The sequence below is a fragment of the Heptranchias perlo genome, chromosome 13 (assembly GCF_035084215.1).
Source record: "Heptranchias perlo isolate sHepPer1 chromosome 13, sHepPer1.hap1, whole genome shotgun sequence".
Taxonomy (NCBI): domain Eukaryota; kingdom Metazoa; phylum Chordata; class Chondrichthyes; order Hexanchiformes; family Hexanchidae; genus Heptranchias; species Heptranchias perlo.
This window is the reverse complement of record NC_090337.1, coordinates 58,801,161-58,818,289: the sequence shown is the minus strand read 5'-3', so window position 1 is coordinate 58,818,289 and position 17,129 is coordinate 58,801,161. Positions and strand designations below refer to the sequence as shown.

The following is a 17,129-nucleotide window of genomic DNA, read 5'->3' as shown; positions in this document are numbered from 1 at the left end:
CCAGGTCCTGAGACACACACCAGGTACTGAGACACACACCAGGTAATGAGACACACACCAGGTACTGAGACACACACCAGGTACTGAGACACACACCAGATACTGAGACACACACCAGGTACTGAGAAACACACCAGATACTGAGACACACACCAGGAACTGAGACACACACCAGGTACTGAGAAACACACCAGGTACTGAGACACACACCAGGTACTGAGACACACACCAGGTACTGAGAAACACACCAGGTAATGAGACACACACCAGGTACTGAGACACACACCAGGTACTGAGACACACACCAGGTAATGAGACACACACCAGGTACTGAGAAACACACCAGATACAGAGACACACACCAGGTACTGAGACACACACCAGGTACTGAGAAACACACCAGGTACTGAGAAACACACCAGGTAATGAGACACACACCAGGTACTGAGACACACACCAGGTACTGAGACACACACCAGGTAATGAGACACACACCAGGTACTGAGAAACACACCAGATACAGAGACACACACCAGGTACTGAGACACACACCAGGTACTGAGACACACACCAGGTAATGAGACACACACCAGGTACTGAGACACACACCAGGTACTGAGACACACACCAGGTACTGAGACACACACCGGATACTGAGACACACACCAGATACTGAGACACACACCAGGTACCGAGAAACACACCAGATACAGAGACACACACCAGGTACTGAGACACACACCAGGTACCGAGAAACACACCAGGTACTGAGACACACACCAGGTAATGAGACACACACCAGGTACTGAGAAACACACCAGATACTGAGACACACACCAGGTACTGAGACACACACCAGGTACTGAGACACACACCAGGTACTGAGAAACACACCAGATACAGAGACACACACCAGGTACTGAGACACACACCAGGTACCGAGAAACACACCAGGTACTGAGAAACACACCAGACACAGAGACACACACCAGGTACTGAGACACACACCAGGTACCGAGAAACACACCAGGTACAGAGACACACACCAGGTACTGAGACACACACCAGGTACTGAGACACACACCAGGTACTGAGACACACACCAGGTACAGAGACACACACCAGGTCCTGAGAAACACACCAGATACTGAGACACACACCAGGTACTGAGAAACACACCAGATACTGAGACACACACCAGGTCCTGAGAAACACACCAGATACTGAGACACACACCAGGTACTGAGACACACACCAGGTCCTGAGAAACACACCAGATACTGAGACACACACCAGGTACTGAGACACACACCAGATACTGAGACACACACCAGGTAATGAGACACACACCAGGTACTGAGACACACACCAGGTACTGAGACACACACCAGGTACTGAGACACACACCAGGTACTGAGACACACACCAGGTACCGAGAAACACACCAGGTACAGAGACACACACCAGGTACTGAGACACACACCAGGTACTGAGACACACACCAGGTACCGAGAAACACACCAGGTACAGAGACACACACCAGGTACTGAGACACACACCAGGTACTGAGATACACACCAGGTACTGAGACACACACCAGGTACTGAGACACACACCAGGTACTGAGACACACACCAGGTACAGAGTCACACACCAGGTACTGAGAAACACACCAGGTACAGAGACACACACCAGGTACTGAGACACACACCAGGTACTGAGTCACACACCAGGTACTGAGAAACACACCAGATACTGAGACACACACCAGGTACTGAGACACACACCAGGTACTGAGACACACACCAGGTACTGAGAAACACACCAGGTACTGAGACACACACCAGGTACTGAGACACACACCAGGTACTGAGACACACACCAGGTACTGAGAAACACACCGGGTACTGAGAAACACACCAGGTACTGAGACACACACCAGGTACTGAGAAACACACCGGGTACTGAGAAACACACCAGATACTGAGACACACACCAGGTACTGAGAAACACACCAGATACTGAGAAACACACCAGGTACTGAGACACACACCGGGTACTGAGAAACACACCAGGTACAGAGACACACACCAGGTACTGAGAAACACACCAGGTACAGAGACACACACCAGGTACTGAGACACACACCAGGTACTGAGAAACACTCCAGATACTGAGAAACACACCAGGTACTGAGACATACACCAGGTACTGAGAAACACACCGGGTACTGAGAAACACACCAGATACTGAGACACACACCAGGTACTGAGAAACACACCAGATACTGAGAAACACACCAGGTACTGAGACGCACACCAGGTACTGAGAAACACACCGGGTACTGAGAAACACACCAGGTACTGAGAAACACACCAGGTAATGAGACACACACCAGGTACTGAGACACACACCAGGTACTGAGACACACACCAGGTAATGAGACACACACCAGGTACTGAGAAACACACCAGATACAGAGACACACACCAGGTACTGAGGCACACACCAGGTACTGAGAAACACACCAGGTACTGAGAAACACACCAGGTAATGAGACACACACCAGGTACTGAGACACACACCAGGTACTGAGACACACACCAGGTAATGAGACACACACCAGGTACTGAGAAACACACCAGATAGAGAGACACACACCAGGTACTGAGACACACACCAGGTACTGAGACACACACCAGGTAATGAGACACACACCAGGTACTGAGACACACACCAGGTACTGAGACACACACCAGGTACTGAGACACACACCGGATACTGAGACACACACCAGATACTGAGACACACACCAGGTACCGAGAAACACACCAGATACAGAGACACACACCAGGTACTGAGACACACACCAGGTACCGAGAAACACACCAGGTACTGAGACACACACCAGGTAATGAGACACACACCAGGTACTGAGAAACACACCAGATACTGAGACACACACCAGGTACTGAGACACACACCAGGTACTGAGACACACACCAGGTACTGAGAAACACACCAGATACAGAGACACACACCAGGTACTGAGACACACACCAGGTACCGAGAAACACACCAGGTACTGAGAAACACACCAGACACAGAGACACACACCAGGTACTGAGACACACACCAGGTACCGAGAAACACACCAGGTACAGAGACACACACCAGGTACTGAGACACACACCAGGTACTGAGACACACACCAGGTACTGAGACACACACCAGGTACAGAGACACACACCAGGTCCTGAGAAACACACCAGATACTGAGACACACACCAGGTACTGAGAAACACACCAGATACTGAGACACACACCAGGTCCTGAGAAACACACCAGATACTGAGACACACACCAGGTACTGAGACACACACCAGGTCCTGAGAAACACACCAGATACTGAGACACACACCAGGTACTGAGACACACACCAGATACTGAGACACACACCAGGTAATGAGACACACACCAGGTACTGAGACACACACCAGGTACTGAGACACACACCAGGTACTGAGACACACACCAGGTACTGAGACACACACCAGGTACCGAGAAACACACCAGGTACAGAGACACACACCAGGTACTGAGACACACACCAGGTACTGAGACACACACCAGGTACCGAGAAACACACCAGGTACAGAGACACACACCAGGTACTGAGACACACACCAGGTACTGAGATACACACCAGGTACTGAGACACACACCAGGTACTGAGACACACACCAGGTACTGAGACACACACCAGGTACAGAGTCACACACCAGGTACTGAGAAACACACCAGGTACAGAGACACACACCAGGTACTGAGACACACACCAGGTACTGAGTCACACACCAGGTACTGAGAAACACACCAGATACTGAGACACACACCAGGTACTGAGACACACACCAGGTACTGAGACACACACCAGGTACTGAGAAACACACCAGGTACTGAGACACACACCAGGTACTGAGACACACACCAGGTACTGAGACACACACCAGGTACTGAGAAACACACCGGGTACTGAGAAACACACCAGGTACTGAGACACACACCAGGTACTGAGAAACACACCGGGTACTGAGAAACACACCAGATACTGAGACACACACCAGGTACTGAGAAACACACCAGATACTGAGAAACACACCAGGTACTGAGACACACACCGGGTACTGAGAAACACACCAGGTACAGAGACACACACCAGGTACTGAGAAACACACCAGGTACAGAGACACACACCAGGTACTGAGACACACACCAGGTACTGAGAAACACTCCAGATACTGAGAAACACACCAGGTACTGAGACATACACCAGGTACTGAGAAACACACCGGGTACTGAGAAACACACCAGATACTGAGACACACACCAGGTACTGAGAAACACACCAGATACTGAGAAACACACCAGGTACTGAGACGCACACCGGGTACTGAGAAACACACCGGGTACTGAGAAACACACCAGGTACAGAGACACACACCAGGTACTGAGACACACACCAGGTACTGAGAAACACACCAGGTACTGAGAAACACACCAGGTACTGAGACACACACCAGGTACAGAGACACACAACAGGTACTGAGACACACACCAGGTACTGAGACACACACCAGGTACTGAGACACACACCAGGTACTGAGACACACACCAGGTACTGAGACACACACCAGGTACTGAGACACACACCAGGTACTGAGAAACACACCAGGTACTGAGACACACACCAGGTACTGAGACACACACCAGGTACCGAGACACACACCAGGTACAGAGACACACACGAGGAACAGAGACACACACCAGGTACAGAGACACACACCAGGTACTGAGAAACACACCAGGTACTGAGACACACACCAGGTACTGAGAAACACACCAGGTACTGAGACACACACCAGATACTGAGACACACACCAGGTATTGAGACACACACCAGGTACAGAGACACACACCAGGTATTGAGACACACACCAGGTACAGAGACACACACCAGGTACAGAGACACACACCAGGTACAGAGACACACACCAGGTATTGAGACACACACCAGGTACTGAGACACACACCAGGTACTGAGACACACACCAGATACTGAGACACACACCAGGTACTGAGAAACACACCAGGTACTGAGACACACACCAGGTACTGAGAAACACACCAGGTACTGAGACACACACACCTGAGTCTGAGATACCTCCAGGCATCTCACTTTCTCTACCCCTTCGAATCTGGGATCCCACCAGGCCCAAGCTCTACTTTTTCTTCCTGCTTGGAACCTATACCAGTCTCCAAGTGCGACACTGGCCGCTCTCCCTGTGATCTCTGAAGCATGTGCCACCTACCACTGCCTGCTTGCATCAGCTGCCCATCCCCCTCCCCGGCCGAGTACGGTCCCTGCTGCTCCAACCCAGTCCTGGCCATCAGGCAGCACCCTCTCCTGCACTCCTGGATCATATCCTGAGCACGGTTTCACGTATGAGATAATACTGGATTTGCTGACTGAATACAGACCCAGCAAATATATGAAAGTGGGAGCCGCATGGAATGTTGATATCTGAGGATGGCGGAGGGCAACACAGCCCAGTGTCTACACAGTCCCTTCTGCTTAATGCTGCCAAACCCTGGCCAACCCCAATTCTACGAAACCCAGGATCCCCCTCCTCGGTGTTGCTATAACCTGGGATCATCCTCCCAGTCCCAATTACCCCCACCCCACCCCTCCCCACTCCACAATGCTGATGAAGCTGGGATCCAGGTACTCCTTTCCACAATGCTGCAGCATCCCCTGTGCTTCCAGAATCCAATTGCCCACATTGCTGCTAGATCCCAAGACCCCCTTCTCTGTACTCAGTGTTCCAGACCCCATAAACCCCTTCCGATCTTCCAAAACTACCCTCTCCCAAGTGTTCTCAGATCTCAGGACCGTCCCCAACACTCCCACCAGCGCCCATCATGTATCAGAATCACACAATCACTGTCACACTAACACTCATTTGCTCAAATTTCACATTCAGAAAGCGTCAACAAATCACAATTCAAGAATTTCGGAGCTTACCGAAGCCAGAATAAAAATATCCAATTTATAGGATATAGAGAGGTTAAACACTGGGGAATAGTGGGATATGGAGAGGTTAAACACTGGGGAATAGTGGGATATGGAGAGGTTAAACACTGGGGAATAGTGGGATATGGAGAGGTTAAACACTGGGGAATAGTGGGATATAGAGAGGTTAAACACTGGGGAATAGTGGGATATGGAGAGGTTAAACACTGGGGAATAGTGGGATATAGAGAGGATTAACACTGGGGAATAGTGGGATATGGAGAGGTTAAACACTGGGGAATAGTGGGATATAGAGAGGATTAACACTGGGGAATAGTGGGATTATAGAGAGGATTAACACTGGGGAACAGTGCATATAGAGAGGATTAACACTGGGGAATAGTGGGATATAGAGAGGATTAACACTGGGGAATAGTGGGATATGGAGAGGTTAAACACTGGGGAATAGTGGGATATAGAGAGGATTAACACTGGGGAATAGTGGGATTATAGAGAGGATTAACACTGGGGAACAGTGCATATAGAGAGGATTAACACTGGGGAATAGTGGGATATAGAGAGGATTAACACTGGGGAATAGTGGGATATGGAGAGGATTAACACTGGGGAATAGTGGGATATAGAGAGGTTAAACACTGGGGAACAGTGGGATATAGAGAGGTTAAACACTGGGGAACAGTGGGATATGGAGAGGATTAACACTGGGGAACAGTGGGATATAGAGAGGATTAACACTGCGAAGATATTAAGAGGATCAACACTGGGAGACTGAAGATTTCGAAAGGATACACACCGGGGAACAGGAGGATGTGATGAGACACTCAATGGGGAACAAGTTCCACAACTTGTATTCTTCTATATTCTACTGTTCCCCAGTGTCTCCCCTAGATCCCACCGTTTGGAACATAGGAACAGGAGTAGGCCATTCAGCCCCTCGAGCCTGCTCCGCCATTCAATTAGATCATGGCTGATCTGTATTTTAGCTCCATCTACCCACCTTGGTTCCGTAATCCTTAACACTCTTGCCTGACAAAAATCTGTCGATCTCAGTTTTGAAATTTTCAATTGACCCCCCAGCCTCAACAGCTTTTTGGGGGAGAGAGTTCCAGATTTCCACTACCCTTTGTGTGACAAAGTGCTTTCTGACATCACCCCTGAAAGGATTAGCTCTAATTTTAAGGTTATGCCCCCTTGTTCTGAACTCTCCCCACCAGAGGAAATAGTTTCTCTCTATTTACCCTATCAAATCCATTAATCATCTTAAACACCTCAATTAGATCACCCCTTAATCTTCTATACTGGAGGGAATACAAGCCTAGTTTATGCAAGCTGACCTCATAAATTAACCCTTTTAGCCAGTGTGTACCCTCTCTATATCTCTCCACTACTGGCATATTTCCCCTATATCCCTTTGATCCCAATGTGTCTCCTTCATATCCCACTGTTTCCTTAATGTGCATCCTCTATATCTATTTTGCAGTTTCTTTATACACAAAAACACATGCAATTAATCTTTTTGGATGAGACTCCGGTTTCTGACACTGCAATGTTTGTCCCACCAGGGGTCAGTCGCAATGACTGCACAGTCAGTTCTCTGGTGACATCCAGAAGGAAACAGATCCTGGTATCAGGAAAACGTTTTGTTAAACGCATCCAACTGTCGAGATAGAAACTCAGGAGAATGCGGAATCTTCGAAAGCCCCCCCGGGGGCAGCCCTTCAGGAGACGAGTAAGTTGCCCGCGATTCCCCGTCCGTCATACGGAGACTGCTCCTGGAACGATGCGGCGGATGTGCGTGTACGACTTCCTGACAGTGACGCTGCCGTGGTGCGATACCCCACGGGGCAGGACGCACTCCTCTGTCAGCTTTTGCTTCTCTGTGTCCCAGCACAGCACGGTGGCGATGACCTCGTTCTTCTCGTCGCGGCCCCCCGTGATAAACAGTTTGTTGTTGCACGCCGCGATCCCACAGCTGGCGCGCTCATGACCGATCTGCGTGACGAGAGTCCACGAGTCCTCCTTGGGGCTGTAACAGTAAAGGGCCTTCATTGCACCGCCTTGGGGAAAGAGAGAGCGATTAAAGCAGTGGGAACAGGTGACTGGGTCACAGATTACTGAGGCTGCAGTAGAGCAACATGGTAGATTGGAAACCAAGCATGGAGGTTTGACCCAATGACATTCCAGCTCAATATTCCATATTACAGTGTAATGAAAACCAAAGAGATCAAAGTTCTCCCCCTTACATACCACTCGCCTTACCCATGCTTACTGCTACAACCCCACTCGCCAACTACCTACCACCCCTCATCGTTTGTCTCCATACCCGCACCTTATCCCTCAATCCCACCTACCCACCTTCTCACCCTATCCCTCTCTCCCACCTACCCACCTTCTCACCATATCTCTCAATCCCACCTACCCACCTTCTCACCGTATCTCTCAATCCCACCTACCCACCTTCTCACCATATCCCTCTCTCCCACCTACCCACCTCCTCACCATATCCCTCAACCCTACCTACCCACCTTCTCACCCTATCCCTCAATCCCACCTACCTACCTTCTCACCGTATCTCTCAATCCCACCTACCCACCTTCTCACCATATCCCTCTCTCCCACCTACCCACCTTCTCACCCTATCCCTTTATCCCACCTACCCACCTTCTCACCCTATCCCTCAATCCCACCTACCCACCTTCTCACCGTATCCCTCAATCCCACCTACCCACCTTCTCACCATATCTCTCAATCCCACCAACCCACCTTCTCACCGTATCTCTCAATCCCACCTACCCACCTTCTCACCATATCCCTCTCTCCCACCTACCCACCTCCTCACCATATCCCTCAACCCTACCTACCCACCTTCTCACCCTATCCCTCAATCCCACCTACCCACCTTCTCACCGTATCTCTCAATCCCACCTACCCACCTTCTCACCATATCCCTCTCTCCCACCTACCCACCTTCTCACCCTATCCCTCTCTCCCACCTACCCACCTTCTCACCCTATCCCTTTATCCCACCTACCCACCTTCTCACCCTATCCCTCAATCCCACCTACCCACCTTCTCACCCTATCCCTCAATCCCACCTACCCACCTTCTCACCCTATCCCTCAATCCCACCTACCCACCTTCTCACCTTATCCCTCAGCCCTACCTACCCACCTTTTCACCCTATCCCTCAATCCCACCTACCCACCTTCTCACCTTATCCCTCAGCCCTACCTACCCACCTATTCACCCTATCCCTCAATCCCACCTACCCACCTTCTCACCCTATCCCTCAATCCCACCGACCCACCTTCTCACCGTATCCCTCAATCCCACCTACCCACCTCCTCACCATATCCCTCTATCCCACCTACCCACCTTCTCACCCTATCCCTCAATCCCACCTACCCACCTTCTCACCTTATCCCTCAGCCCTACCTACCCACCTTCTCACCCTATCCCTCAATCCCACCTACCCACCTTCTCACCTTATCCCTCAGCCCTACCTACCCACCTTTTCACCCTATCCCTCAATCCCACCTACCCACCTTCTCACCCTATCCCTCAATCCCACCTACCCACCTTTTCACCCTATCCCTCAATCCCACCGACCCACCTCCTCACCCTATCCCTCAATCCCACCTACTCACCTTCTCACCCTATCCCTCAATCCCACCTACCCACCTTTTCACCCTATCCCTCAATCCCACCTACCCACCTTTTCACCCTATCCCTCAATCCCACCTACCCACCTTCTCACCCTATCCCTCAATCCCACCTACCCACCTTCTCACCCTATCCCTCTAACCCACCTACCCACCTTTTCACCCTATCCCTCAATCCCACCTACCCACCTCCTCACCCTATCCCTCAATCCCACCTACCCACCTTTTCACCCTATCCCTCAATCCCACCTACCCACCTTTTCACCCTATCCCTCAATCCCACCTACCCACCTCCTCACCCTATCCCTCAATCCCACCTACCCACCATCTCACCGCATCCCTCAATCCCACCTACCCACCTCCTCACCCTATCCCTCAATCCCACCTACCCACCATCTCACCGCATCCCTCAATCCCACCTACCCACCTTCTCACCTTATCCCTCAGCCCTACCTACCCACCTTCTCACCCTATCCCTCAATCCCACCTACCCACCTTCTCACCCTATCCCTCTATCCCACCTACCCACCTTCTCACCGTATCCCTCAATACCACCTACCCACCTTCTCACCCTATCCCTCTATTCCACCTACCCACCTTCTCACCCTATCCCTCTATCCCACCTACCCACCTTCTCACCTTATCCCTCAATCCCACCTACCCACCTTTTCACCCTATCCCTCAATCCCACCTACCCACCTTCTCACCATATCCCTCTATCCCACCTACCCACCTTCTCACCCTATCCCTCAATCCCACCTACCCACCTTCTCACCTTATCCCTCAGCCCTACCTACCCACCTTTTCACCCTATCCCTCAATCCCACCTACCCACCTTCTCACCCTATCCCTCAATCCCACCTACCCACCTTTTCACCCTATCCCTCAATCCCACCTACCCACCTCCTCACCCTATCCCTCAATCCCCGTACCCACCTTCTCACCCTATCCCTCTATCCCACCTACCCACCTTCTCACCCTATCCCTCAATCCCACCTACCCACCTTCTCACCCTATCCCTCAATCCCACCTACCCACCTTCTCACCCATCCCTCAATCCCACCTACCCACCTTCTCACCCATCCCTCAATCCCACCTACCCACCTTCTCACCCTATCCCTCAATCCCACCTACCCACCTTCTCACCCATCCCTCAATCCCACCTACCCACCTTCTCACCGTATCTCTCAATCCCACCTACTCACCTTCTCACCCTATCGCTCTATTCCACCTACCCACCTTCTCACCCTATCCCTCTATCCCACCTACCCACCTTCTCACCCTATCCCTCAATCCCACCTACCCACCTTTTCACCCTATCACTCAATCCCACCTACCCACCTTTTCACCTTATCCCTCAGCCCTACCTACCCACCTTTTCACCCTATCCCTCAATCCCACCTACCCACCTTCTCACCCTATCCCTCAATCCCACCTACCCACCTTTTCACCCTATCCCTCAATCCCACCTACCCACCTCCTCACCCTATCCCTCAATCCCACCTACCCACCTTCTCACCCTATCCCTCAATCCCACCTACCCACCTTTTCACCCTATCCCTCAATCCCACCTACCCACCTTTTCACCCTATCCCTCAATCCCACCTACCCACCTCCTCACCCTATCCCTCAATCCCACCTACCCACCGTCTCACCGCATCCCTCAATCCCACCTACCCACCTCCTCACCCTATCCCTCAATCCCACCTACCCACCTTCTCACCCTATCCCTCTATCCCACCTACCCACCTTCTCACCCTATCCCTCAATCCCACCTACCCACCTTCTCACCCTATCCCTCTATCCCACCTACCCACCTTCTCACCTTATCCCTCAGCCCTACCTACCCACCTTCTCACCCTATCCCTCAATCCCATCTACCCACCTTCTCACCCTATCCCTCTATCCCACCTACCCACCTTCTCACCGTATCCCTCAATCCCACCTACCCACCTTCTCACCCTATCCCTCTATCCCACCTACCCACCTTCTCACCGTATCCCTCAATCCCACCTACCCACCTTCTCACCCTATCCCTCTATTCCACCTACCCACCTTCTCACCCAATCCCTCTATCCCACCTACCCACCTTCTCACCCTATCCCTCAATCCCACCTACCCACCTTCTCACCCATCCCTCAATCCCACCTACCCACCTTCTCACCTTATCCCTCAATCCCATCTACTCACCTTCTCACCCTATCCCTCAATCCCACCTACCCACCTTCTCACCCTATCCCTCTATCCCACCTACCCACCTTCTCACCCTATCCCTCAATCCCACCTACCCACCTTCTCACCCTATCCCTCAATCCCACCTACCCACCTTCTCACCCTATCCCTCTATCCCACCTACCCACCTTCTCACCCTATCCCTCAATCCCACCTACCCACCTTCTCACCCTATCCCTCAATCCCACCTACCCACCTTCTCACCCTATCCCTCAATCCCACCTACCCACCTTCTCACCCTATCCCTCAATCCCACCTACCCACCTTCTCACCCTATCCCTCTATCCCACCTACCCACCTTCTCACCCTATCCCTCAATCCCACCTACCCACCTTCTCACCCTATCCCTCTAACCCACCTACCCACCTTTTCACCCTATCCCTCAATCCCACCTACCCACCTCCTCACCCTATCCCTCAATCCCACCTACCCACCTTTTCACCCTATCCCTCAATCCCACCTACCCACCTTTTCACCCTATCCCTCAATCCCACCTACCCACCTCCTCACCCTATCCCTCAATCCCACCTACCCACCATCTCACCGCATCCCTCAATCCCACCTACCCACCTCCTCACCCTATCCCTCAATCCCACCTACCCACCTTCTCACCCTATCCCTCAATCCCACCTACCCACCTTCTCACCATATCCCTCAATCCCACCTACCCACCTTCTCACCATATCCCTCAATCCCACCTACCCACCTCCTCACCCTATCCCTCAATCCCACCTACCCACCTTTTCACCCTATCCCTCAATCCCACCTACCCACCTTTTCACCCTATCCCTCAATCCCACCTACCCACCTCCTCACCCTATCCCTCAATCCCACCTACCCACCATCTCACCGCATCCCTCAGCCCTACCTACCCACCTTCTCACCCTATCCCTCAATCCCACCTACCCACCTTCTCACCCTATCCCTCTATCCCACCTACCCACCTTCTCACCATATCCCTCAATCCCACCTACCCACCTTCTCACCCTATCCCTCTATTCCACCTACCCACCTTCTCACCCTATCCCTCTATCCCACCTACCCACCTTCTCACACTATCCCTCAATCCCACCTACCCAACTTTTCAGCCTATCCCTCAATCCCACCTACCCACCTTCTCACCATATCCCTCTATCCCACCTACCCACCTTCTCACCCGATCCCTCAATCCCACCTACCCACCTTCTCACCTTATCCCTCAGCCCTACCTACCCACCTTTTCACCCTATCCCTCAATCCCACCTACCCACCTTCTCACCCTATCCCTCAATCCCACCTACCCACCTTTTCACCCTATCCCTCAATCCCACCTACCCACCTCCTCACCCTATCCCTCAATCCCCGTACCCACCTTCTCACCCTATCCCTCAATCCCACCTACCCACCTTTTCACCCTATCCCTCAATCCCACCTACCCACCTTTTCACCCTATCCCTCAATCCCACCTACCCACCTCCTCACCCTATCCCTCAATCCCACCTACCCACCTTCTCACCGCATCCCTCAATCCCACCTACCCACCTCCTCACCCTATCCCTCAATCCCACCTACCCACCTTCTTACCCTATCCCTCAATCCCACCTACCCACCTTCTCACCCTATCCCTCTATCCCACCTACCCACCTTCTCACCGTATCCCTCAATCCCACCTACCCACCTTCTCACCCTATCCCTCTATTCCACCTACCCACCTTCTCACCCTATCCCTCTATCCCACCTACCCACCTTCTCACCCTATCCCTCAATCCCACCTACCCACCTTCTCACCCTATCCCTCAATCCCACCTACCCACCTTCTCACCCTATCCCTCAATCCCACCTACCCACCTTTTCACCCTATCCCTCAATCCCACCTACCCACCTCCTCACCCTATCCCTCAATCCCACCTACCCACCTTCTCACCCTATCCCTCAATCCCACCTACCCACCTTTTCACCCTATCCCTCAATCCCACCTACCCACCTTTTCACCCTATCCCTCAATCCCACCTACCCACCTCCTCACCCTATCCCTCAATCCCACCTACCCACCTTCTCACCGCATCCCTCAATCCCACCTACCCACCTCCTCACCCTATCCCTCAATCCCACCTACCCACCTTCTCACCCTATCCTTCAATCCCACCTACCCACCTTCTCACCCTATCCCTCTATCCCACCTACCCACCTTCTCACCCTATCCCTCAATCCCACCTACCCACCTTCTCACCCTATCCCTCTATCCCACCTACCCACCTTCTCACCTTATCCCTCAGCCCTACCTACCCACCTTCTCACCCTATCCCTCAATCCCATCTACCCACCTTCTCACCCTATCCCTCTATCCCACCTACCCACCTTCTCACCGTATCCCTCAATCCCACCTACCCACCTTCTCACCCTATCCCTCTATCCCACCTACCCACCTTCTTACCCTATCCCTCAATCCCACCTACCCACCTTCTCACCCTATCCCTCTATCCCACCTACCCACCTTCTCACCGTATCCCTCAATCCCACCTACCCACCTTCTCACCCATCCCTCAATCCCACCTACCCACCTTCTCACCTTATCCCTCAGCCCTACCTACCCACCTTCTCACCCAATCCCTCAATCCCATCTACCCACCTTCTCACCCTATCCCTCTATCCCACCTACCCACCTTCTCACCGTATCCCTCAATCCCACCTACCCACCTTCTCACCCATCCCTCAATCCCACCTACCCACCTTCTCACCTTATCCCTCAGCCCTACCTACCCACCTTCTCACCCAATCCCTCAATCCCATCTACCCACCTTCTCACCCTATCCCTCAATCCCACCTACCCACCTTCTCACCCTATCCCTCTATCCCACCTACCCACCTTCTCACCGTATCCTTCAATCCCACCTACCCACCTTCTCACCCTATCCCTCTATCCCACCTACCCACCTTCTCACCCTATCCCTCTATCCCACCTACCCACCTTCTCACCGTATCCTTCAATCCCATCTACCCACCTTCTCACCCTATCCCTCTATCCCACCTACCCACCTTCTCACCGTATCCCTCAATCCCACCTACCCACCTTCTCACCCATCCCTCAATCCCACCTACCCACCTTCTCACCTTATCCCTCAGCCCTACCTACCCACCTTCTCACCCAATCCCTCAATCCCATCTACCCACCTTCTCACCCTATCCCTCAATCCCACCTACCCACCTTCTCACCCTATCCCTCTATCCCACCTACCCACCTTCTCACCGTATCCTTCAATCCCACCTACCCACCTTCTCACCCTATCCCTCTATCCCACCTACCCACCTTCTCACCCTATCCCTCTATCCCACCTACCCACCTTCTCACCCTATCCCTCAATCCCACCTACCCACCTTCTCACCCTATCCCTCAATCCCACCTACCCACCTTCTCACCCTATCCCTCTATCCCACCTACCCACCTTCTCACCCTATCCCTCAATCCCACCTACCCACCTTCTCACCCTATCCCTCTAACCCACCTACCCACCTTCTCACCCTATCCCTCAATCCCACCTACCCACCTTCTCACCCTATCCCTCTATCCCACCTACCCACCTTCTCACCCTATCCCTCAATCCCACCTACCCACCTTCTAACCCTATCCCTCTATCCCACCTACCCACCTTCTCACCCTATCCCTCAGCCCTACCTACCCACCTTTTCACCCTATCCCTCAATCCCACCTACCCACCTTCTCACCCTATCCCTCAATCCCACCTACCCACCTTTTCACCCTATCCCTCAATCCCACCTACCCACCTCCTCACCCTATCCCTCAATCCCTCGTACCCACCTTCTCACCCTATCCCTCAATCCCACCTACCCACCTTTTCAACTTATCCCTCAATCCCACCTACCCACCTTTTCACCCTATCCCTCAATCCCACCTACCCACCTCCTCACCCTATCCCTCAATCCCACCTACCCACCTTCTCACCGCATCCCTCAATCCCACCTACCCACCTCCTCACCCTATCCCTCAATCCCACCTACCCACCTTCTCACCCTATCCCTCAATCCCACCTACCCACCTTCTCACCTTATCCCTCAGCCCTACCTACCCACCTTCTCACCCTATCCCTCAATCCCATCTACCCACCTTCTCACCCTATCCCTCTATCCCACCTACCCACCTTCTCACCGTATCCCTCAATCCCACCTACCCACCTTCTCACCCTATCCCTCAATCCCACCTACCCACCTTCTCACCCTATCCCTCTATCCCACCTACCCACCTTCTCACCGTATCCCTCAATCCCACCTACCCACCTTCTCACCCTATCCCTCTATTCCACCTACCCACCTTCTCACCCTATCCCTCTATCCCACCTACCCACCTTCTCACCCAATCCCTCAATCCCACCTACCCACCTTCTCACCCATCCCTCAATCCCACCTACCCACCTTCTCACCGTATCTCTCAATCCCACCTACCCACCTTCTCACCCTATCCCTCTATCCCACCTACCCACCTTCTCACCCTATCCCTCTATCCCACCTACCCACCTTCTCACCCTATCCCTCAATCCCACCTACCCACCTTTTCACCCTATCCCTCAATCCCACCTACCCACCTTCTCACCTTATCCCTCAGCCCTACCTACCCACCTTTTCACCCTATCCCTCAATCCCACCTACCCACCTTCTCACCCTATCCCTCAATCCCACCTACCCACCTTTTCACCCTATCCCTCAATCCCACCTACCCACCTCCTCACCCTATCCCTCAATCCCACCTACCCACCTTCTCACCCTATCCCTCAATCCCACCTACCCACCTTTTCACCCTATCCCTCAATCCCACCTACCCACCTTTTCACCCTATCCCTCAATCCCACCTACCCACCTCCTCACCCTATCCCTCAATCCCACCTACCCACCTTCTCACCGCATCCCTCAATCCCACCTACCCACCTCCTCACCCTATCCCTCAATCCCACCTACCCACCTTCTCACCCTATCCCTCAATCCCACCTACCCACCTTCTCACCTTATCCCTCAGCCCTACCTACCCACCTTCTCACCCTATCCCTCAATCCCATCTACCCACCTTCTCACCCTATCCCTCTATCCCACCTACCCACCTTCTCACCGTATCCCTCAATCCCACCTACCCACCTTCTCACCCTATCCCTCTA

The 17,129-nt window shown here is 52.6% G+C and overlaps 1 protein-coding gene across 1 annotated transcript in view; it reads right to left on the bottom strand.

The window, feature by feature from the left end:
* Nucleotides 1–6,156: 6,156 nt before the first annotated feature.
* Nucleotides 6,157–17,129, bottom strand: part of klhl6 (kelch-like family member 6) — a 52,039-nt gene continuing 41,066 nt past the window's right edge. Inside the window, exon 7 of the mRNA XM_067995549.1 lies at nucleotides 6,157–8,151. Coding sequence (XP_067851650.1) covers nucleotides 7,850–8,151 — 302 coding nt within the window. The 3' untranslated portion in view covers nucleotides 6,157–7,849. The remainder of the gene's footprint in view (nucleotides 8,152–17,129) is intronic.